This window comes from Anoplopoma fimbria, chromosome 2 (assembly GCF_027596085.1).
Source record: "Anoplopoma fimbria isolate UVic2021 breed Golden Eagle Sablefish chromosome 2, Afim_UVic_2022, whole genome shotgun sequence".
In the NCBI taxonomy this organism is placed as follows: domain Eukaryota; kingdom Metazoa; phylum Chordata; class Actinopteri; order Perciformes; family Anoplopomatidae; genus Anoplopoma; species Anoplopoma fimbria.
In genome coordinates this window covers 28189929-28213307 of record NC_072450.1, presented here as the reverse complement: position 1 = coordinate 28213307, position 23379 = coordinate 28189929, and the positions used below count along the sequence as shown (strand labels likewise).

The 23379-nt window shown below is 42.2% G+C and overlaps 1 protein-coding gene across 2 annotated transcripts in view; it reads right to left on the bottom strand.

Moving 5' to 3' along the window:
• znf536 (zinc finger protein 536) overlaps positions 1-23379 on the bottom strand; it is a 118949-nt gene that overhangs the window by 58225 nt on the left and 37345 nt on the right. For both annotated transcript variants that reach the window (XM_054614921.1, XM_054614929.1), the window contains exons 3-4: positions 21035-21193; positions 9152-10918 (exon numbers count right to left, since the gene is read on the bottom strand). In XM_054614921.1, coding sequence (XP_054470896.1) covers positions 9152-10918; positions 21035-21193 — 1926 coding nt within the window. The remainder of the gene's footprint in view (positions 1-9151; positions 10919-21034; positions 21194-23379) is intronic.

Genomic DNA, 23379 nt, shown 5'->3' with positions numbered 1-23379 from the left:
ATGCTCGCTATTCTCTTTTTCTTATTCCCCCCGCGGTTTCACTTCCCTCTCTCTCTCTCTCTCCTTGTCATTTTCTTTCCTCGCGCAACTTTGTTTATTTGCGTCTGATTTATTTGTTTCTTGGCGCCTTTTCTTGATGTTCAAATCAAACACGTTTTTAGCGAGTGGTCGGGATCATCCTTTTCGCTACGGGAAAAATAATGCAAGTTATTTGTCTTTAATTGCCACAGAGCTTTTTCAAACACGCCGACTTGCTGCCTACGTGTCTATACCTGTGTATGTTATTTTTTCTGTTGTTTTTATTAGTATCACTGCATGCCTCCATTGATGTGAAATAACAGAGGAAATAAAAGTTGACATAGTTTCTTCATTTTTTTTATTTATTTCTTTTTACCCCCCAACCCCCTGTTTCCCTCTCTCTCTCTCTCTGCCGTGCTCTCTGTTGTTTTTTTTATATATCTGTGTTTTTCCTTGAAGTTGCTGCGGCATTGTCTCATTATGTGTCGACTAGCTGTGTAAGTGTAGTTATTATGCCTGTGTGTCTTTGCCTGCCGGTACTGTTCCCTCTCTCTCTCTCTCTCGCTGTCTCTGCTGTCTCTCTCTGCCTCTCCCTCGGAGGATGAGGAGGCTTTATGAGTACAACTCCTCTGAGGCGTCGTCCTCACATCTCCGGGGCGCCTGGGGAAGGGGGAACGTTGCATTCTTAAGAGGAGCAACTCAAACTGAACAAAGTCTACAGGAGTCGGGGAAGAAAAGAAACAAACAGCAAACTAACGAGATGGGAAGCAGAGATCATGTCAAATATATCGGGTTGGAAGGCCAATTTATAACCCATTGTTTCATGTTGTGCAATATCGAATGCGGTGCTCGCCGACGTCGGCTATGAGTGTGCGCGGAGGAGAGGGTGTGCAGGCTTGAATATATACATAAAAGCACTTGATTTGAACGTGAACACACACACACACATATATATACACATATATATATATATATAAATATATATAGAGTGTGTGAATGTGATCTCCAGCTCCCTGTAACCTCTCAGCTCCCACGCTGTCTTCACCCCCGGTTTCCCCATCCTGCTTCTGAAATAATGAATAGAATAATTGTCGTGTAACTTTGCAATCATCCAGCATTTCGTCTCCACTTCCTTTTCAAGGGCAACTCGATACTGGCCCTATCATTCACTGCACTGTACTTTTCAGGAAACGTTATGTGGCCAGTATCATCGGCGGTATTAGCGAATATGCCTGAGAGACAGAGAGAGAGAGAGAGAGAGAGAGAGGAATCAACGGGAAGAATAGGAAGGGACCTTTCAGCGTTGATAGCCGGGGAATTAGCGAAGGGGGAAAATATTTTTAGAGTTATCACATCTGCCGAGGAGCAGAGCGAGACAGAGAGTGAGCAACAGGTACCGTCCTCGGGGCTCGACAGCAGCTATTACACTTAATTGCTCTTTGAAAACTACACCATTTGCACTTTTGGGTGACAAGGTGATAATTCACCTCTGCACAAGTTAAACTGGTAATGTTGTTGCACATGTGAAATAGCACCTCGCCTTCGCCAGCTGTCAAAAGCTGTCATCTCTGCGTGGCGGAGGCTCGCAACGAGAGCCGGGGGGAAGTGTATCGCCAACAGTCGTCTTCTTCTTCTCCTCCTCCTCGGTAAAAGACAGGCAGACAGGCCCTCCAGACGGCTTAATCACTGGAGGAGCCCGTGCCTTCCAGCAACGAGGAGGAGAGAAAGAAAGACGGAGAGTGGGAGATAAAGAGAAAGGGAGGATCCCGGAGTGTGGGAAAGTGAAATGCAGGCATCTGAGAAGAGAGGAAGGACTCGCTTTGGTCTGAACAGAGAAACGTCAAGCGGTTGAGTTTACAGCCAGGCAGATATTGGGACAAACTTTGGTTGAAGTTTTTAAAATCGGGTTAAGCTGTTTACAGGAACCTGGTCCAGTGACACAACAAAGGGTTAAAGGAAGAAGAAAGACATTACGCAAGAAAAAAACAGCCAGAGTTTGTGTTTTATACTAATTTGACTTGTTTTTCCTAACATTTTTTATTCAGTCTTATTAATATGAGTTTGTTCACGTTAATTGCTGAGATTTGGGAATGCAGCGTCCTTGCTTAAAAGAAGTGAGACTAGATAATAAACCCATAGTTAGACATTTTTCTTTTTCTCTCAGACTCTCATTCTGCCTTCTGTGTTCTTGGCGCAAAGGCAACATTTATACTTTGCCACATGAATAATTACAATCAGACGGACACAAAAAAAAAAGAAGGGCAAAACTTTATGGGCATGATTGGCGCTGTGATATCTTTTGTGAATGGGACCTTGATACGGGCCAATAGCGGTTTCACGTGATGCGCAATTGATGGCCGCGATCCATTCCGTGAGAATCCTTGCATATTTGGTAAGGAAATATACATAATGGTATTTAGCCATAATAGGAGGATTCAAGAATGACAAAGAGTTCATCTTGTTGTGATTTATGCATTCTTTTAACCTTGGCACAAATCTACTGCCTTATAGAACCACCTATCCGTAGCCTTTTTGTATCTTCAATATAGATTCTAAATGAGTCCCCACTAGGATTCTCGGGTGTCACCTTTCTGAACTTCCTACTTTTAAGTGCACAGAATAATTACCGCTGTGCAGGTAAGCTATCCGTCTAGCTCATTAGTAAACACAGGGGTGTCTGGGAGCAATAAGTACCTCAGGCCTTTTCCACTTGTCAAAGCATTTTGTGTGAGTGTTTATGTGTGTGCGCACATGTTTGCTAGAGACAAACAGCAACCAAATTCATGGTAATTAACCACCTGATGAGGACAGTATTATTGGCAATTACCAGGTTTTGCATTATCACAAGTTTTAAATATGTGTGTGTGTGTGTGTGTGTGTGTGTGTGTGTGTGTGTGTGTGTGTGTGTGTGTGTGTGTGTGTGTGTGTGTGTGTGTGTGTGTGTGTGTGTGTGTGTGTGTGTGTGTGTGTGTGTGTGTGGGTCTGAGAGTGTATGCATGTTTGCAGGTGTGTGGCCTTAAATATCAAGCAGACAGAACAGAGATTAAAAAAAAAAAGGATGTTAAATGAGGATGGAGTCAAGTTGGGGGGAGAGAGCAGACACTCCTTCCCCAAAAACTGACCCCATAGGTCGTTTGCACAAGCCGCTTAATACGACCTGTGTTAAAAGTTTATTTTAAGGCGGTGAGTAATTATGAATGGAGCAAAGGAGGTAATCAGATGACGTAGTGCAAAGAGAGACAGAATCCTTCGAGGGGTGAAGTAGAGGATCGAGTCCTGTGTGAAACCAAAAGTCGGCAAAATTTGGTCACTGTATTTACGAGAATTGTTTTAAAAAATCCAATTTAGGAGTCAAGCACTCATTAACTAGCTTGAAAAATACATGTACAGTCGTGTGTAAACGTTAGCCAGTCAGAGACTAAGATTTACTCAATGTCTGCCGCATTGGAAAATATCCTTTCATTTTTTATCAATATATCCAGTAGGAATTAAATATAAAATTAGGAACAATTAAATATTAATGTATAATACATAAAAAAATATAAATAGGGGTTAATACAGGGTAAATAGTAGATAATAAGTTGAAATGGAAATAGTAAGCAAAAGCAAACTGGAGCAGAACAGAAATGATAAAACTGATAAATCATAAAATACAGATAATTTAGAGATTGAGGGAGCAGAGTTTTCTTACTCTTGATTGCAACTGAAATCAGTGTCAGCTTTATTCTTGTTTTATTATTCTTGTTTGTAAGAAAAAAGAAATAAGAGTGATCTAACATCCTATCAAAAGTTCAAATAGAAGGCTAAAAATAACTAATTATGAATTACTTTGAACATTTTGCTTCAGCGACATATTATTCATCATGTCCAATGATATTTTGTACAATCACTCCAAACCAAGTCTCAGATGGTGTGCTGTCATCTAGGATCTGTTCTTAAATAATTTAAGAGACCCCAGGAGCTCTCAGACACTAAATTCATTAGCTTTTATTCCTAAATTTGCGAATAAAAGTAAAAACCTTTTATATTTCCGTGTAATCCAAATATTCACATGAGGCAATTTGATAAATACAGGCCTAGGACTCAATTATGCGTTACAACTGTCTGTGTGTACAGGTACCAGCATGTCTGTGTGTGTGTGTGTGTGTGTGTGTGTGTGTGTGTGTGTGTGTGTGTGTGTGTGTGTGTGTGTGTGTAGAGGTAAATGTGTCATGTCTACCTTTCTTCCACTTAAACCAGAGAAAGTGAAAATTACACCACTAATGCCAACTGTGATTCAATACGTCTGCGCTTCACAGCAGGTCCACCTATCCCTCCATATGTCTTTAATTGCCACACACACAGACACACACACACACAAACACACACACACACAAACACACACCACAAACACACACACGTATCGTCCTGTTATTACGATGGCTTGCAATTTACTCTGTGAGTATGCGTCACAATTTTCTTTCCTATATATATATATATATATATATATATATATATATATAGATGTGTGTGTGGTCTGTACATGTCTTGCACGTTGTGTTAACATGACCTCAGCACTCATGGGTTCAAATCCCTCACAATGAAGGCAGAATAGGGCACTTCTTCTGACAGAGGTAATTGGCCACTAGTGACACAACCAGTGCTGTATTTCAGATGCAACTTCCTTAACCCTGTTCACGCTCACGCACACACACAAGGTTACATAAATTTAGGTTTGTTAGACTAAAGGTCCAATGATGTCACAGCAAGACTGCATGAGGGAAAAGTGAAATAGAATCCATCTTAACTCATTCTTTACATAAATATAAAGCAGGGAATCTCTGTCTGTCCGTTCTGCATAGCTGAAGAACCGTTCATCCGATCTACTTCCCTGGTGTATCGACAACACTGCAAACGTACAGAGGTTTACATTTAGAGCACACGCAAAGTGCCCAGCAATTAATACCTAGGTCTTCTCCCCTTTGGCAGACATTTTGTGAGTGATTATTACTTGTGATATCTGCGTGTCAATCATCCTGTCAGTGTGTCTCAGTGTTCTTTGCAACATTTTTTGGGAGCTGTCTTGTATTGAGGAAGGTGTTTTTGCCAGTAAAGCTGAGCAGCCGCTTTATTTAATTCTTCTCTGGTTACAGGTTATCTACATTTCATAGAGTGGCTCTCAACAACCACTGTGAGCGCTTTGAACTATTTGCTTTCAATCAAACAAACACAGGACTTTCACCAAGGAAAAAGCTGTTTGTGTCCCGTGTGGAACCGAAAGTCAACTTTCACTTAATTTGGTTTACCATTCGTAACTACAATGACTTAACAAGCACACTTATCATAAGCCAAACCCTGATGTTTTACTAAACCTAACAAAGTCGTTTTGTTGTGCTTTTGTATTGTTTCAAATTTACAACATTTAAAACTGCGACCGTTATCCGCAAGAAACCCCTTTTTTTTTATTGAAACATAATTGAGGATGCAGTTCACTTGTATGGGAACGTCATTTTTCACACATGTTCATCCTCTCGAGTCTACAAAAAAAATACTTGATTTACTGTCATCTAATGTGACTACAGGAGGTGACTCTCTCTGAGAGTTGTCAACAACAAACACCAACAAACAACAACACCTATTCAGCGCAATGTGAGACTACTTGTTAATTGGAAGTGATGGGTCTAATTGATCGGCAGATATATAACAATCCCCTCTCTTGTTTCTCTCTCCTATCCACTAACTCTCTGTTTATGTAGCCCACTTCTCAAATTGAGAGAGGTGCTCGGCTTCGAGCTCTGCCATTTTCTCCTCTGGAATCCTCGACGTGCTCGTCCAAGTCCTACACTGCTATCAACACCTCCTCTCTCCAAGCTTGTCAATCTCAACCTTCTACAGTCCCGGTCCACGCTTAATATATTAAATGAACGAGGGGGCTGAGGTAATGTAAGTAATACGATGTGAGGAGCAATGTTCGCAAGCAGTCGTGCCATGTACAGCACTGTTTGAATAATGTAATACTTCAAGTTTGATAATGTATGGCTATAGATAGGTCTCCACTGCAGCCAAGTATTGATTGCGTTAAGCACATCTACAGTGCAGCAAATGGTGCGGGTTCATATCAGTCTTTACACGGCGTACAGTACCTCAGTAACCAGATACCTCGTCTGATTACAGAGACCTCAGGGCCACTGCTGCTGTTAATGACATTTATTGATAAATCCAATTCCTGGGCCAATTTAGGCAGGTGCGCTTTAATACTACGGAACGTGTGCATGTGTGTGGATCCGTATATGTGTCTATCTGTTGCGTGTCAGAGTGCAAGTAGATTCATGTGCATTGTAACCCTTTTCCCCCCTCTTCTGGGTATACTAATGAAGAGACGGCCACTCCAGACGTGCAGCGCGTGCCCTACAACAGCTCCCGCAGATTCAAGGGAGAATTTCGATATTAATGATTTATGCTGTATTTGCATACAAACCTAATACAAACCCACTCCAGATAATCACATTTTGCCAGGTCTGAATTGAGTTTTGCAGCTGTCTTTGCTACCCCCACCTTCTCCGCCCACTGAATAACAGTGGAATGTGGGTGACCCCCCAACACAAGGGGTTTACAAGTGGACACATAAAGAGGGGCTGTAATAGTGCATTTTGCTGTGAAACGAGAGTGTCTATTTTCTCATCCAATCTTCGTGATACAACCGCAGTGTGTGTGTGTGTGTAGCAGAACTGGCGGCAGTAACAACGGTCAGCCATACGACGCATACACACGTACTACAAAATTACGTTCCCATACAACTAAACTGCATTATCAATTGCGTTTCGAGGGAAACTTGTTTTCTCCAGGTTTACGATTTCAGTTTTAAACACGTCATTAAATTGTAAATTGAAACAAAACAAACCAAAAACATGACAACATGACTTGGTTATGTTAAGGCGACGAAACCTCTTTGTTCAGTTAAGTAAAACATAACAAATATGAAATAATATAATACAATATAAGCACAGAAACCCTTCTGCCGCATAGTACTTGCATAATACATGATACTTTTACTTAAATAAAAGATCACAAAATTTCATCAACCATTGAGCAAAAGTAATAGTCATAACACTACAAGTGGCAGTCATTTTAGGTTACTGTAGAAATAGCTGTAGAAATAGCAAAATGAGCATTAATAGTTGTATTAGCAGCAAACGTATAGTTGTTTTTGTACTGGTCGTAATGAAAGTTATAAGAGTAACAGTACTTGTGGTAGCAGTGGAGAAACTTTGATCAATCCTAGGAAAACTAATTGCTAAAGGGTTCCCATGGGATCTACAGCATGCAGTCCATGTCAGAGTTAACACTGACACACAAATTCATTAGACCCCGCCATATCACTCTAGCATGTTCCATCAAAGTATCATTCTGGTTACAGTGAATTCACCTTGCTCTTTAATACACATGTACAAATGCAGAAGGCTTCAGAAGTCGGCCAATGTAACGTCAAACTCAGAACAGCAACTCTTTTAAAGTCAGTTTCAGGCTGCATGCCTTGATTTGACTTTAATCTTTTCTATTTTTCTATGCTATCTTTCCAGAGATCTGAATGGTGAATATCCGTTGTCGAGAAGTTACACACATAATAACTTGTTTGGTTTTCTAATAACAATCAGACTAGGACAACTAACAGCAAGTATGAAAGGCTTTTGTTCCACAGAGAAAGAACTTATCTATAAAGGTCATGCATTCCTAGTAGCAAAGGGAACTGCCCACATTACTTAGACAATAAGTAAGGCGTTCTCACACAAACAGGCATTTCTCTATTAAATGAAATATATATATTTATACATATATTTAAATATCAATCTTGTATGGTTAAAATTCGTCCATGACGTTAAGCTATGCAGAGAGCCTGGCTCCATGACAACGGACAGTATTTTGTCAGATGGAAAGGTCAGATGAACACATGTGGCCGCATTGCTTCATTAACAGCGGCGTCACTATTATCATAGATTATTCTGTCTACTGTGTCTTTATGAATATATGCCTGTAGACATGCCCTCTACATTTCATTGGAAAAATGTCCCTTGATTTTTTTCATCCACAAAATGAAAAATATGTATGACTGTGTCATTGGGCAATACGGAAGCTAACAGCGAGGGAAAGAAATACATTTTTTTCTAGATTAAAATGGCAAATAAGCAAAACATGACAATCTGTCTAAGGGACTGCAGTTGAGTAAACAGTGTAGCTACAACATATTGTATCTGGCAATTAATGAATGTGAAAAAATAAACCCTATTATGTGTTTTAGTTTGAATCAAATATGGGCAAATGCTTGCTCAATCTAAACAAATGTCTCAATTTTCAAATGTGAAGGATTTGTCACTGACAGGCCTAAGTAATCTTTCTCTTTTCTACATTTTAGTGGTGTGCAATAGTATGTATTAATTTGTGTTTCAAAGGTCAACACCAGCATTGGGTTTTAACTTTCTTCCTATAGAGACACTTTAGCAACTACCCCTAAATAGCCAAAGAGGGTTGTAAAAAAAAAAAAGAAATAAGAAAAAAGAATTTCCTTCCCCAGTCTAAAGGAGCGGTTGTAACCTTAGCAGAATCATGAAAGTTGACAGTTCATTTTTCACAGGGTCATAGATCGACGAGTCTTATAAAGTAATGGGCTTTTGGGAGCCGGCTTTATGAGAGCTAAGATAGTTAAGAGACATGTGGAGGAGATGGCAAGGGGAGCTGAGGTCCTGCTCTTACTCATCCAGGGTTATTCCCTCCATGCTGCGGAGCGGGAGGGAGGCGCTGCACTTCCAGTAATATAAACGTGTAATAAAGATTAATCTGTTGCTAGTCGGCAGGCTGATAGCTTCTAAACCTGCTTGAAATAAGGCTGAAATCACTTCAGAGCCAATCTCAAGACCTTTAGTGAGTGTCTGAGATTCCATTGTGGGTGTCAGGGAAAAATAATGTATATGTGTTTGTCTCGTGTGTTTAGTGTTTATGTGTATGCACTGCTGGAGAAATTGAATTTGTGTTTCAAACACATGTGTATTCTTGACTTTTTATGCCTGTAGTTTTTCTGCTGGTAAAGGTTTCTGTGAATAACTCTGTGTCTGTGTGCTTTACAGCAGTTACAGTGCCAGTAGGGGTTAAACACACTTACCAGGTGCATCTGGCCTCTTCATGCCCCCTGTGGGTGCTCCGCCTCCCAGGCCGTTGAATGCGGGAAGGTTGTCATTGCTGTAGGCTCTGAGGACAGAGAGCATGTTCATCTGCTGCTCTAGGTGGCTGTGCTGCTCAGTCTTCAACAGCCCTGTGGGACCTCCAGGAGACAGGAGGGCCAGGCCCTGCTGCCACTGCTTCTCCAGTGGCAAAGCTTGGTTCTTGGTTTGGGGAACCAAAGAATGTGGTGTTATGGCGGAGGAAGGTGCTGCCATACCACCTCCACCCCTTAAGGGCAGGGAGGAGTTGTCTTGGAGGTGTTTGGAGTGGTTCTGGAAGCCGTCTAAAGTCGGACTTCCGTCTTCCTCTCTCTCCATGTCCATTTGCCCATCCTCATCTCTTTCCTCCTCCTCTTCAGCCACTCCTCCATCCTCTTCCTCTTCATCGGAGTGATTCTGTTGATGCTGTCTCTTGGGGGTGGTTGAGGGGGTGTCACTGGACCTGCGGCCCCCGGCATTTGCAACCTCATCATCTGATCCGACCTGGTCCTCTTCGATGTCTCCACGGGAGCCCCTATCACCGATCTGGTCATCCCCAGCTGAAGCTGCTCCAGCAAAGGTCTGAGTGGGAAGGTCCATACCCTGCTCTGCTGGGGCTAAATACGCTTGGAGGCCCTGGTTGACCCTCTGGGATCCATCATACAAGCCACCAAACCTCCTGTAGAAGTCACTCTGGAAGGGGTTGTAGGGCTGGTCCATGTGGTTGTTCCAGCCCCCGTGGCTTTTCTCTCCATTTCTGTCTCCGTCTTTGTCAAGGGCCACACCAGAGGTCTTGGTGTTGGAGGAGTGAATGGTGGAGGTGGTGGGAGAGCTCTCTCCATGAAGCTCCTTGCCTGTATCAGACCGCTGCTGTTGGGCCTTACCCAGGTGGTTGGCCTGGAGGTGCAGAGCCATGAGCTCAAATGAGGAGGTGGAGAAGGAGCAGAAGAGGCAGCCATGCCACGCCACATTATCATGGATGGTGACTGAAGAGCCAGGGAGGGACCCGGATGCAGACTCAGGCCGGACTGACACAGACAGATCAAGTGGTTCATACTGGGACCCAGGTTTACCAGGCTGTGAGTTTTGTTTGCCTTCAGCCTTGTCTTCTCTTTCCTGGTCAGCCGAGACGGCCCGCTTTGCTTTGGGCTCGCCGTTGTCATGGTAGCACTGGGCCTGGAGCTGGATTGAACTCTGGTTCTCCTTCATGTCCTTCTTCATGGAGCTTAGGACGAAGCTGTCCATGAAGGCCTGGAGAGAACCTTGAAAGTGGACCCCGTTTCCCATCATGCTTTGGTAAGCCCTGCTTAGGTCAGAGAAGCTATCTGTCCCTGTTGGGGCCAGGGCGGACGGGCCATCAGCAGTCTTCATGTTCTCAGCTGAAGAGGCGGAGTCAAAGCGGCGGTCTCCGCGCTCACGTTCTCGGTCATGCGGAGACATCATGCCAGCCGATGCCCACTGATGTGGCAGCATGGGACCTGCCCTGAAGTCTAGGTTGGGAGGCATGCTCTTGAAGACATTACGGAGCACGTCTGGTCGGGCAAAAATGCCGCCACTGGTTGCCTTCCCATGATCCTCTTTGTGGTCAGAGGAAGGAGTGTGGCAAGAGGATGGGCCTGAGGTGGTGGAGCCGTTTTGACGCTCACGGTGGTGGCGCTCCAGGTGGTACTTCAGACTGGCAGACTGGGTTCCGGCATAGTCGCAATGAGGGCACCGGTAGGGTTTCTCCCCTGAGAGGACGAGAATGAAAAAGAGAAACAGAAAGGGAAAGACAGGGAAAACAGTGAATAATTAACCTGATTATTAGATTGACTGGATATCAAAATCTATTTATTGGAGCAGGGAATGTGGACCCTAGGGTCATGTAACCTCCCTGAACAAAGAAAATTAGGTCAAATGGGTAGAGCTCATAAAAAGATATGCATTTCATTAACTACTATGAAAAAAGAGGATATTTTGCAATTGCCTCGCTTTTAGTTGGCATCAAAACAAATGCATTTTCTTACTCCTTAAAAAATGATGAGGGAAGATATAAAATTAAATATATAAAGAAAGCATAAGTTTTTAAGGAAAAACTGCTAAGCACAGAATGAAATAAACTACAACACAAAGTGATAATGAACAGTCTTTAGTGTGTGTGTGTGTGTGTGTGTGTGTGTGTGTGTGTGTGTGTGTGTGTGTGTGTGTGTGTGTGTGTGTGTGTGTGTGTGTGTCTGTGTCTGTGTGTGCGTTGTGACGGGGGTAGGGTTGTGGAGTAGGCATCTGAATGTGGGTCGATCCAGCTCGATCCAGCCCCGCCAAGTGAGCCATCACTCACATCAACACCGTAAAAAAAAAAAAGAAAAGAATATTCACCATATGGTGCTTTCAGTCCACTACAAGAGATAATATTTTCTACTGACAACGAACTGTCTCGATGCTATCTGTGTTTGCACGGGTAAGGGCTGGGGCTGAGGGTGCGGCTCAGTCTGCTTGTGTGTGTGTGTGTGTGTGTGTTTGTGTGTGTGCATCCGTGCATGGATATGTGTGTGCATGCAGCGGGGTCATCGTGCCTCTGTTCTGGCCTTGTTTGCTTGCTGTCAGGCCTGTGCCTCGGCGATGAGAGTGCACTTTCTGGGACATTCCCTATTTGCAGTTTATCTTAAGAAGCATAAATCAGCCAGAGCATAGCATCGCCCCGACCACTGCCACACTGTGGAGCACAATATGGATGATACGCTACGATGTAAAAATAAGTCATTGAGCATTAGGAAAAAAGAAAGTTGAAAAAAAAGAAAAGCAATGTGCAGGCGACATATGTGAACCACATGCTTGTTGCAGTGAGGCTGTGAGTTCCCTATGATAAAGAACAATATGTTTTCACTACAGGATACACAGATCAAAGAGGTTTACATTACGGTAAAAGAGGGATGAATCTGTTGTGTAACATTTACATATATTTATTTGTGCTGCACATCCATATTAATGACTATTCTTGATCATGGTATAACACCGGCATTATTCTGCCAGAAGTGGATCTTCCATTGGAATGATACTTATGTTGAAATAGAACACATCCTGCTAGCAATTATAATAGGCTTGGAGTCTGAGCCAGATTTGGATTCATTAAACAATGAACAGAGAGGGGAAAAATGCTAAGCTGGATTCTTTTTTTTTTTTTAAATATATATATACATATAAAAAGTTCCCAGAGTGGAATTTCTGTTAGAGGGATAACAGTGACTGTGTGAAAAGAGAGGGGGGATTGGTGGAAAAAGAACAAAAAGGGATGATGATTAGTGTTTTGTGTGTATGCACATTTCTATATATACAGTATAGGGCCATAAACTGTTTAGATTATACACATGGAAACCATTTTATAAAAGAAAAAAAAAGGCATTGTTACGCAAGGCTGGTTTGAATGATTTAAGTCGGGCTGTGTAGTAAATCATGGATATAATTAGCAAATGGCATACTGCTCAAGTAATTTATCATTATTTAGAGGGCACCATTCCAGAAAAAGACTGCGATCTGCAGACCTACTGCAGAGTTCTCAAATAAAGGGCCACAAACACCAACTCAATACAATATTGATACAGGAGAGAAACGAATAGGAGGGTATACAAAAGAAAATTGAAGGTGGAAACGCTGAAGAGGAGAGAGAAAGACGAAGAAAGAGACAAAAAGAAAGGTAAAGAGAGAGCGTGCAGAGAGTCAGATAGCCCTGATATCTTTTATCTTACGCTAGAGTGGCTATGAAGCATAGAGTATATTTAAAATAAACCATACGAGATGAGCTTTTAACCCAATAAGTGCTTCTCCTGTGTGCTGCCGAACAGAGGCTGAGTGCTGATTCAATAAGGAAACGTCCCTGATGCAAATGATCATTCTCAATTCCTCTAACTGGACAAAATGATATTCTAGGAGCCAAATTAGACAGAAATTAGACTGATCTGATCTTTCTTTTTTTCCCTCTGTCTTTTCTTTCCTTATAGGAGGTTGTTAATGTTCATGTGGTGGTGGTGGGGGGGGGGGATAAAGATTAATGTACCATCTACATATCTAAAATGAGAATGAAAAGCACAGAAGATTGTATGCTTGACACTCTCTCTTGATGTATACGGAGTAAGGCAAACAAACAATAAATACAAATGCCCACAGAGAGCCATCAGTTTTATTCCACTTTTCCATTAAAATTAAGCATTTAAATATATCTGGAGCGAGCCAGACAGACGACAAGTGCATTTCCGCATCAACTTGTGTTTACGTGTGTGTGTGTGTGTGTGTGTGTGTGTGTGTGTGTGTGTGTGTGTGTGTGTGTGTGTGTGTGTGTGCACCATTTGGAATGTGTGCGAACACATGTTTATGCATGCTTGTCGGCCTGAGCCAGTGTGTATGTATGTGTGTGTGTGTGTGTGTGTGTGTGTGTGTGTGTGTGTGTGTGTGTGTGTGTTTGTGTCTTAGAGGGCCATTTGGACCGGCTAAGACATCTGCTCCATCATACGTCAGGGGCCTGGTGTGACATCTGGGGAATATACTGTATCCTGCCTTGCAACATTACACACAATTTACTGCTAAAGGTCATTATGTACCCGTTAATCCACTTTTAATTGATATCAGCGCAAACAGCACAACCTCCCAGCCACATGACAGATCACTGCCGCCACAAAACCAGAAAATTGCTATCTGGGAGTTAAAAATAGAACTTAACTTTTTGCTGTTGTCCATCTTAGCTTTGTTGGACAACTTTGGACATTTTGTTCGTGCCAAATGTGAACGGTAGAAGGGTAAAAAAAAAGAAAGAAAAAACAACAGCGGCTTTCTGGAGTTCATAAGCATTCAAGTGACACCTTTGTGGCTATAAATCATACTTCTACTGATTGCTGTACTGGGATCTGCTCCTCCTTAGTATGTTTTCACTTCATGCTGCATGTACTGATTTCATCTGGCTTTGTGTGAACTGTGACAGCGCCATAGAAACAAGTTAAGATAAATACCACAAACCTGTACAGAGAGGGAATTAAAATGGCTTAATAGATATGACATACTGGAAGATGAATTTCCACTTGGCCGGAAGGATGAAAAAAAAAACCCACATATGTTTGGGAGACGGAATAATTGATAGAAGCTGTTTTACATCTGTTTCAAGTATATGTGCACTATTATATACACTCAGGATCTTGGGATGGATGTGCCGACCGAATGGCAAATGTGATATGTTAAAACGATAAGGCTGGAATTATTCATCATTTTTCTTTTTGTCGACAATTTGACAACGCCATCGCATTGCTCCTCGTCATATTTCGTCATCCTTGAAGCCTTGAGCGTCAATGGTGGCAGCCTTTTACGTGAAATCTTGACGCTGAATGTTAGTGCACAGTTTACATTGTGAAGCGTTTGCGGGTTACAGTGTAACACAACATTCATTTTATTATGTGAAATGGGTGTGGTAAATATTGTAAAACGTGGTTAATGCTTTGAAAAGTTTACTGTTAACATTGTTACACATGCTTAATGCTGTGAAAATCACAGTTAATGTTGTAAAACCTGGTTAACTTTTCACATTGTAACATGTAAAAAGGTTCTGGATAACGTTGTAACACCTGGTTAACGTTGTAGAACAGTCAATGTTAACGTTGTAACACCTGGTTAACGTTGTAACACCTGGTTAACATTGTAGAACAGTCAATGTTAACGCTGTAACACCTGGTTAACGTTGTAGAACAGTCAATGTTAACGCTGTAACACCTGGTTAACGTTGTAGAACGGTCAATGTTAACGCTGTAACACCTGGTTAACGTTGTAACACCTGGTTAACGTTGTAACACCTGGTTAACATTGTAGAACAGTCAATGTTAACGCTGTAACACCTGGTTAACGTTGTAACACCTGGTTAACGTTGTAGAACGGTCAATGTTAACGCTGTAACACCTGGTTAACGTTGTAGAACAGTCAATGTTAACGCTGTAACACCTGGTTAACGTTTAACACCTTGTTGTAACACCTGGTTCAATGTTAACGCTGTAACACGTTGTAACACCTGGTTAATGTTGTAACACCTGGTTAACATTGTAGAACAGTCAATGTTAACGCTGTAACACCTGGTTAACGTTGTAACACCTGGTTAACATTGTAGAACAGTCAATGTTAACGCTGTAACACCTGGTTAACGTTGTAGAACGGTCAATGTTAAGGCTGTAACACCTGGTTAACATTGTAGAACAGTCAATGTTAACGCTGTAACACCTGGTTAACGTTGTAACACCTGGTTAACGTTGTAACACCTGGTTAACGTTGTAGAATGGTAAATGTTAACGCTGTAACACCTGGTTAACGCTGTAACACCTGGTTAACGTTGTAGAACGGTAAATGTTAACGCTGTAACACCTGGTTAACGTTGTAGAACAGTCTGTAAATAAAGTTGTAGAACAGTCAATGTTTAACACCTGGTTAACGTTGTAGAACGGTCAATGTTAACGCTGTAACACCTGGTTAACGTTGTAGAACGGCAAATGTTAACGCTGTAACACCTGGTTAAAGTTGTAGAACAGTCAATGTTAACGCTGTAACACCTGGTTAACATTGTAACACCTGGTTAACGTTGTAACAGCTGGTTAACGTTGTGGACCGGTAAATGTTAACGGTGTAACACCTGGTTTAGAGCGGTCAATGTTTGTAACACCTGGTTAACGTTGTAGAACGGTCAATGTTAACGCTGTAACACCTGGTTAACGTTTAACACCTGGTTAACGTTGTAACACCTGGTTAACGTTGTAGAATGGTAAATGTTAACGCTGTAACACCTGGTTAACGTTGTAACACCTGGTTAACGTTGTAGAACGGCAAATGTTAACGCTGTAACACCTGGCTGTAACACCTGGTTAACGTTGTAACACCTGGTTAACGTTGTGGACCGGTAAATGTTAACGGTGTAACACCTGGTTAACGTTGGTGGTTATGTTTAGGCAACAAAACTACTTGGTTACGGCTAGAAGAGCCGTCATGGTTCGGCTAAACATAAGTATGCTTTTTACTTAGTCTTGTGACTCAGTGGTGTAGCCACGAGTGACATAGTGACACATGCCATAACGTCTTCAGAGGGAATCACTCAACTTTTGGTTTCACACAAGACACAAAGTCCATTGTTGTTTGTTCCATCCACCCCCCTCCCTCAAGTCCTTAGTGGACTTCTCTCTCTTAAGTACTACACCCGTAACTGTGTGAGTAATAATGAAACAGAGGAGTTAGTTGAAAGCCCAGTGCATTTCATACGGATACGAAAGGTTTGTGGCATGTATATATATATATATTGCATGCTGGCCTTATCCTTTAATTAAGAGGATTGTGGTGAGTTGAGCTTGCTGCTTGCTATTAACAGTTCAATTGTCACACCATAAATATGTAGTAAATGGACACAGGAACATAAGTATACACGAATGCAAGTGTGCACCAAATGGCAAATATGGTATATTAAATTAAGCCGTGTCATTGTATTGAAGATACTGCATGGTAGAGATAGGAAATGGAGAAAAGAGGGAGCACTTAGACAAACGTATTAGGAGGGAGATAGTGGAAGAAAGAGCAGAACAAGGGAGAAAGGAGTGAGAGGAATGGAGGGAGAGATCACAGGTCCCTCTTGATTCATCCTGATTACAAGGTTAGGTTAAGGTTAAGTGACATGGGCAAGTCCTGCCTCTCCTCTTTCTCTCTCTCCCCCTCTTTGTCTCCCCCTCTCCTCGTTTAAAGGTGAGAAGGGACCCTTATTGGTAATGCGGCCCTGCCTGAAGTTATGTGTGGCTATTGTCAAGAGCGAGGACCTTTTTATTTTTTACACACAGCTGCTTACTGCTAAATAGTGCCTTGTCCAGAAGGGGACAATCTGGGCCTCTAATTGCTGTCACTGAAGCCTAGATTCATTATGTGACTTTCCCATTAAAATGTGAGCATTAATTTGTATAATGAAATATCACCCTCTGCAGTGTGTTCATTAGCTGTGGCCCCACACTGTAGCACCACAGCCGCACAATGTTAGCTACCTAGAAAACTGTGGTTAATTTTGCTAATGGATATTTTCCCACTCACTGTTCAAGAGGAAATTAATACTGTAACATTAGCTCTTTAACTTTTGGAGGAATTTAAATTCACTTCATTCCTTTCAAGCTGGCGTTAGCTGCTCATTAATCTCTGCGTCGCGTTGCACAATGCAGCCTCGGCTGGCTTTGGTAAGCAACTCCATTGTGTCACTCGCATTGCATTAGGATGAAGGGCAGAACCACTGTCGTCTGTGAATTTCCTCGCCATTGTCACCGGAACACGAGCGGATCTTTAACCATTGTAAAAAAAAAAAAAAAAAATGTCATGTTGTGGATTTAATCAGGATGTCACAGTGGAGCTGGTGTGATTGGGTTATAGCGATGATTTAAAGGCCACATATTGGGGATGCATCAAGCTGTTTTTCTCTCCAGACGATGCTAAAGCCGTGCTTAGATAGGCCCGCGGCCAGGGATACATTCCCTTCCAAAAGACAACATCCTTGCTAACTTTTATCACTTTTGCTCCCACATGTAGAGGGCTCCGGATTAAGTCTTTTATTTTATTTCCGAGATACGAATGGATAAATGTTAAATATACTGTGTGTGGATGGAATTAGATGGACCTACTTGTCTGTGTGTGTTTTGCCAAATGAGTTAAAGCCAGGCCCAGGTTGAGGTCTCCGCTTCCTCCGTGATAAAATATGGCCCTCATGGGTGTCCTTACTGGACTACTCAAAGCACACATAACTCAGCTCTCTCACCACCAGATAACAGATGCCCCCCCAGAAAACCACCACCATCCCCAGCTACTGTGGATGGCCCGGCTGTGACCTGGATGCGCTGTTAAACATAAGGATCCTAATTATGTGAGCGTACACCAGACGTGTTAGCGCGCTGCAGTTTAAAGCTTTTCCTCTAATTCCTTTCCAGTTCTGAGGTACAGTACGTGCCTCTTATTAAGGGAAGCGAAAGGGGGTTACATCGCGGGTGGTCTCTCTTGTTCTGCCTTTTAAGTGCATGGCGAAGGACGAAAAAAGGGAGACAGAGAAGGAGGTTAAGAAGAAAAGCAAGCATTGATTTTTTTTTTCTTTTCTGTAGCGTTTTAGCCTCTGCTTCTCTACTGGCACTCAAGGATTACTCCGTTGTGAAGTGTAGAAACTAAAAAAAAGGTCAGTTTGGGTGGACTCACTAGCTTTTCAAGAACATCTAGAGGAATTTGGGGGTGTACTAATCTTTGACTGACGGAGAGGGAAATTATATAGTCGTAAAATAATCATTTTTTTCTGTATTTTAGTTCACTTGATAGTGTTGATAGTAGATACAAAAAAATCGATTGTATTTTCAGAAAAGCATAGTTTTATGCATATTCTTTTAACAGGCTATGTGCAAATATGACATTTCTCACTACGATATATAGCTATAGTGCAGAAACAGAAAAAACTTAAAAGACACCTGCTTTTAGCAGTTATTAAAGCCCTTTCTCTTTAAGTTACAGATATTCAGCTTTACTCTTATACAGGGATCTTAATGCCTTGCTCAAGGATGCTTTGACTGGACAAAAGGTCGTTTGGTTCCTAACCATGTGAACCCACTGCACTTATCAAAAGAATTTTCCAAAAACAAAAATTGTAATTTTGGATCACTTAACTAAAACATAGACTCTGGTTCCAGCTTAACTAACATGATGATTTGCTGCTTCTCTCTGTTATGTTTTTTTTTATTGAATATCTTTGCCAGAAAGTTAAGTAATAAACCTCAACCATACGTGTTTTGCACAACCCACAAGCTTCCCTTAAAGGTTCAATGTGAAATAGTGAGCCGACTGCCCTAAAGAAGCAGTAGGCTTCTGTGGAGAGAGAATTACAACAAATATAATAATAACAAACGGTTCTAAAATAAATTGCTTACCCTAGCATTAACACCAACCATACTATACTGCAGGCAGCAAATATTTGGAAAAACAAAATCAGCATTGAATATAATCTAGGGTCCAATAATACATTATTGTCAGGTGAGAGTACTGTTTATTCACCATACAAATCGTCAAATTATCAATTAACTGAGAGATTTATAAAGAAAAAAAACTGCACTAACTGTTCCCCAGCACATAGATGGTTTCCACAATTCACTCTTCCCAGTTTGGAAACACTACCTCCCTGTGAGACAGCCTGAGACGCTGCGGGGAATCACCTTACACTCTTTACTCTTTACACTACGCACCGGGCCCAGCGGCCAGAAGCCGGCGTCCTTGTTGTAAGGTGACCTCTGCATGGTCTAATTGTGACTCTAGCCTGGATAGTCAGTGGGGCGTTTGTACCTTGCAGAGGGTTAGAACTCTGGCTACTGTCCACAGTCCACATCATTACTCTGACTGCAGCCCTCACCTCCCAGCAACGACCGGCGAACAGGTTATCGGAGGAAGTGACCGAGTCCCTGGTTGGTGAGGTGTAGGGGGGCGGGGGAGTACGCCGCTCAGAGGGCTAGGACGCTTGACTGAAAAAAATAAAGCTAAATCTATTGGGCACATCGTCTCACGCATGTCCCTAAACTGTGGACAGGCCGGCTTTGTTTTGGCTCGAAAGTTATTGAGAGTTAGCGAGTGTGAAATTGCCCTCTGAGTGATGTCATTGGAGGACACTGAACCCTTGTTGTGTTAATTAGAGCTCAATAAAAACAAAAAAAAACTGAATAATAATGGCCTTAAGCCTCAATGAGGGACACTGTTAGGAAACCCATATTCCTACTCGTGAATAGTTTATTTGCTTGTCTTTATGTCAATTTGAATAAAATGCATTACATCTGATAAGACTGAACAAAAAAATGTCTCTCGGATTACATCTCATGTGCTAAACAGGATTATGATTTATGAACCGGGATAACTGGGTTTTAACGGTTCTGCTTATTTTCAGGGCATTGTCAAACTGAGATCTGGAAAGTTTGACCATCTTTGCTATTGATATTGGTGGATGAAGTTTTTCCTGTAAGCAGCTCTTTTTTTTCTTTTTCCCTTTTAAGAAAATATATAGAAATGTATCTTACCAGGCAGCGCTAATTTAATATGAATCAAGATTCTAGTACCGCATTGCCTATTTCTCGGCTCAAATGTTTACAGAAACTAATTTTAGATGACTGTTTGGCCATAAAAAATGAAACTCTGTGACCCAGCTGCCATATTGAAAACAATTCAGCCAAAACCAACAACCGCCCACCGACCAGAGCAAACTTTGCCATTTTACAACTTAACTTTAAACACAATTTTGGGATCAGATATAGACAATACAGTAACAGAATCTTGATTCATATTTGATCAGAGCTGCCTAGTTTGACAATTTGATCGAATGTTACGAGTGGTGATGACAGCTGCGTTAAAGGACTCCTCGGCTCTGATTGGATGTATTTCTTCTGGCACGTTAAAGACTCCTCGGCTCTGATTGGATGTATTTCTTCTGGCACGGTGGAATCTTGCAAATGGTATTAAGAGCAGTAAAAAGAGGCAGTGGAACCTTATTTTTTCACAGGTTGTCTCATGTGCTACTTTTAGGATAAAGTTGAAGAAGTGTTTTTTTATTATAGTTACCAACTGTAGCTTTAGTATTAATTACAAAACCAATACGCTATCAATGAATCTGTATCATATCCATTAAATCAGAGGCAGATTGACTCCAATATGTGATTAGGGCCTATTCATATGCCAGTCTAGCCCCAGAAGGAATGTCAGTACATGTGCTAAAGTAAATTTTGCATGAAGCACAATGAATGTTTGATTGCTTGGAGAAGTGCACTCTTATGTGCCTGCACTTAACTGGAGGGAAGGGTGTTAGTGCACGTACTGACCTGTGTGTATCCGCAGGTGGACTTTGAGATGGTGGGAGGTGCGGAAGGACTTGCCGCAGTAGGGGCAATCCTTGGAGGACGAAGCCACGCTCCGCTCGCGATGCTGGGACAGGGACGGCTGGATGCTCCCCGCCGCCTTCCCCGAGTCCTCCCCGACATCTGGAGGAGGGTTGAGACAAATGGAAAGGTGTGTTGAGTGCCACTTCAAACCCAGCCCTCCACACATCATAAACACAACACGTTTTTCTTTTTTTTTTTTTTTTGTCTTTCTCCTCTGACTGTCAGTCATTGTCCCTCGTTTCTCCCTCGCTCCAATGTGCGAACGCCACACAAAGTCAAACGCATCAAACGGGCTCACGGGCCGCGCTATTCTCCTCCTCTGACAGAACGCTGACAGTTCATAAGCTTTTCAGCTTCTTTAGAAACACCATAGTCCTGAGATATCCCCCCCCCCCACCCTCCCTCTCAATTTACACACACACACACACACACACACACACACACACACACACACACACACACACACACACACACACACACTCAACACCACCACCTGCAACACCAACGCCTCTCCATTCTACCCCTGTTTTTTTTTCTTTTCTTTTTTATCGTTGCTATCATCATCATTCTTATTAGGCATATGCTGGATTGCAGTGAAAATTAACAATGCAAAATAAGACAGAAAGAGAAAAAAAGAGAGAGAGAGATAGATTCGGCTGTGTCAGCAACGCAGGAACTCCTCGCATCTCTCCCCGCGACCTGATTTTGACAGGTAGCTGTCACAGATATGATAGGGTGATAACGGTTTTGACCCCGCCCTCCGCCATTTCCTCCGAGCGCCGCCACCCCCCAAAAAAAACGATGATGCACAGTTTAGCGCAACAGCAGTCTGTTATCAACGCGATCACCTTCTGAATACGATTGTGAAGATGAGTGACGACAACCTGGGAATGTGTTGACAGCAGCACAATCCGAGGTGAGGGTGTCACCGTCAGACTGAACGCACGCCGGCCTCGTTGTGCGGTCGGTTAAGAGCCTGTGATGTGCTGACAGTCGTGGAATTTAAAGGTCTGAGCAAAGTAGTTAAGTTCAAAAAAAGAAACTTGAAAGGAACAAAAAGGAACACACACACACACACACACACACACACAACAGATGCTTGATATGTCTAATGTCTTGAATCTGTTAAATTAAAAATATCTGTACTTGTTCCAATAGCTCTTGATGGGGCGTCGCTGTGCAGGAGGTTCAACGTCAACGAGCACAGCGCAGAACTGTCACCACAGATTTACAGATTTCACAGCAAAGTTTAAAAAAAAATGATGTAAAAATGTTGTTTCTCTTTCTATTTTGGTGCCTTTTTTTTTGTTTTTGTGCCGGCTGCCACATCTATATCAACATTTATTCATCTGATATGTGTACAGGTGCGGGAAGTCATGAACGTTGCGGTCGTGAACAACAGTGACGCTCATCGTTCTTTGCCAGGGGTTAGAGAAGAGAAAGCTACAGACAAAACCAGTCAGTGGCCACCACGGTAGAAGTGTCAGCATGCGGCGTGACCCATAGAATTGAAAAACAGCTAAAAAAAAGTTATTTATTTTTTAATCTGGCACATGATTTGGTATGCGCGTAGAGAGGAGGGGCGGGGAGCCCGAAAGAAAGAAAAAGAATCAAAATGGAGCAACCCACTAAGGCAACCACGACGCACAATAAGGACGTTTTTCTTTTTTTTTTTTTTTTTTTTTTTTTTTAACATTAGCCTAATCTTTTTCTTTTCTGCCGCTTCCCATTCCACACCCCTCCTCCTCCTCCTCCTCCTCTGTCGCGGGAGTCAAATAAGGTTTTTACAAAAATGGAAAGGCCCAAGTCAGCAAGTCCTCCTTCCGCGCTGACACTAAACGCACGACTCCATTCAGCAAACACTCGCTATCGGGGCTGAGGGCTATTTATCACAAGTGAAACTGAAAGGCAACCTAAATGTAAGTCTGTGACAATACGCAGATACTAAATACCAGCTGCTTCTACTTGGGCTTGGCAACTGCGCGGTTTAATTCTGTGTGCTAGCAAGGGGAGAGAAGCCCGCAGACAGTTGGGTTTTCTGTTAAAAGCAGATGTTGAACTGTGGATCTTGGTTTTAACATCATTTTTTACTTTGCACATTGTTTTTAAACAACGTGATATTGCACAGAGAGAGGAAGATAAGTGGAAAGATAGGACTGGAAACAGAAAGAATGCAATACAATAAAAAAGAATCCTACACAGAGGGGCGTTCAAACAAGGTGGTCCAATAATTCCACTGGCCCTCCGAAGATCTAATTAAATGACATCTAATAAAATGTGTTGGA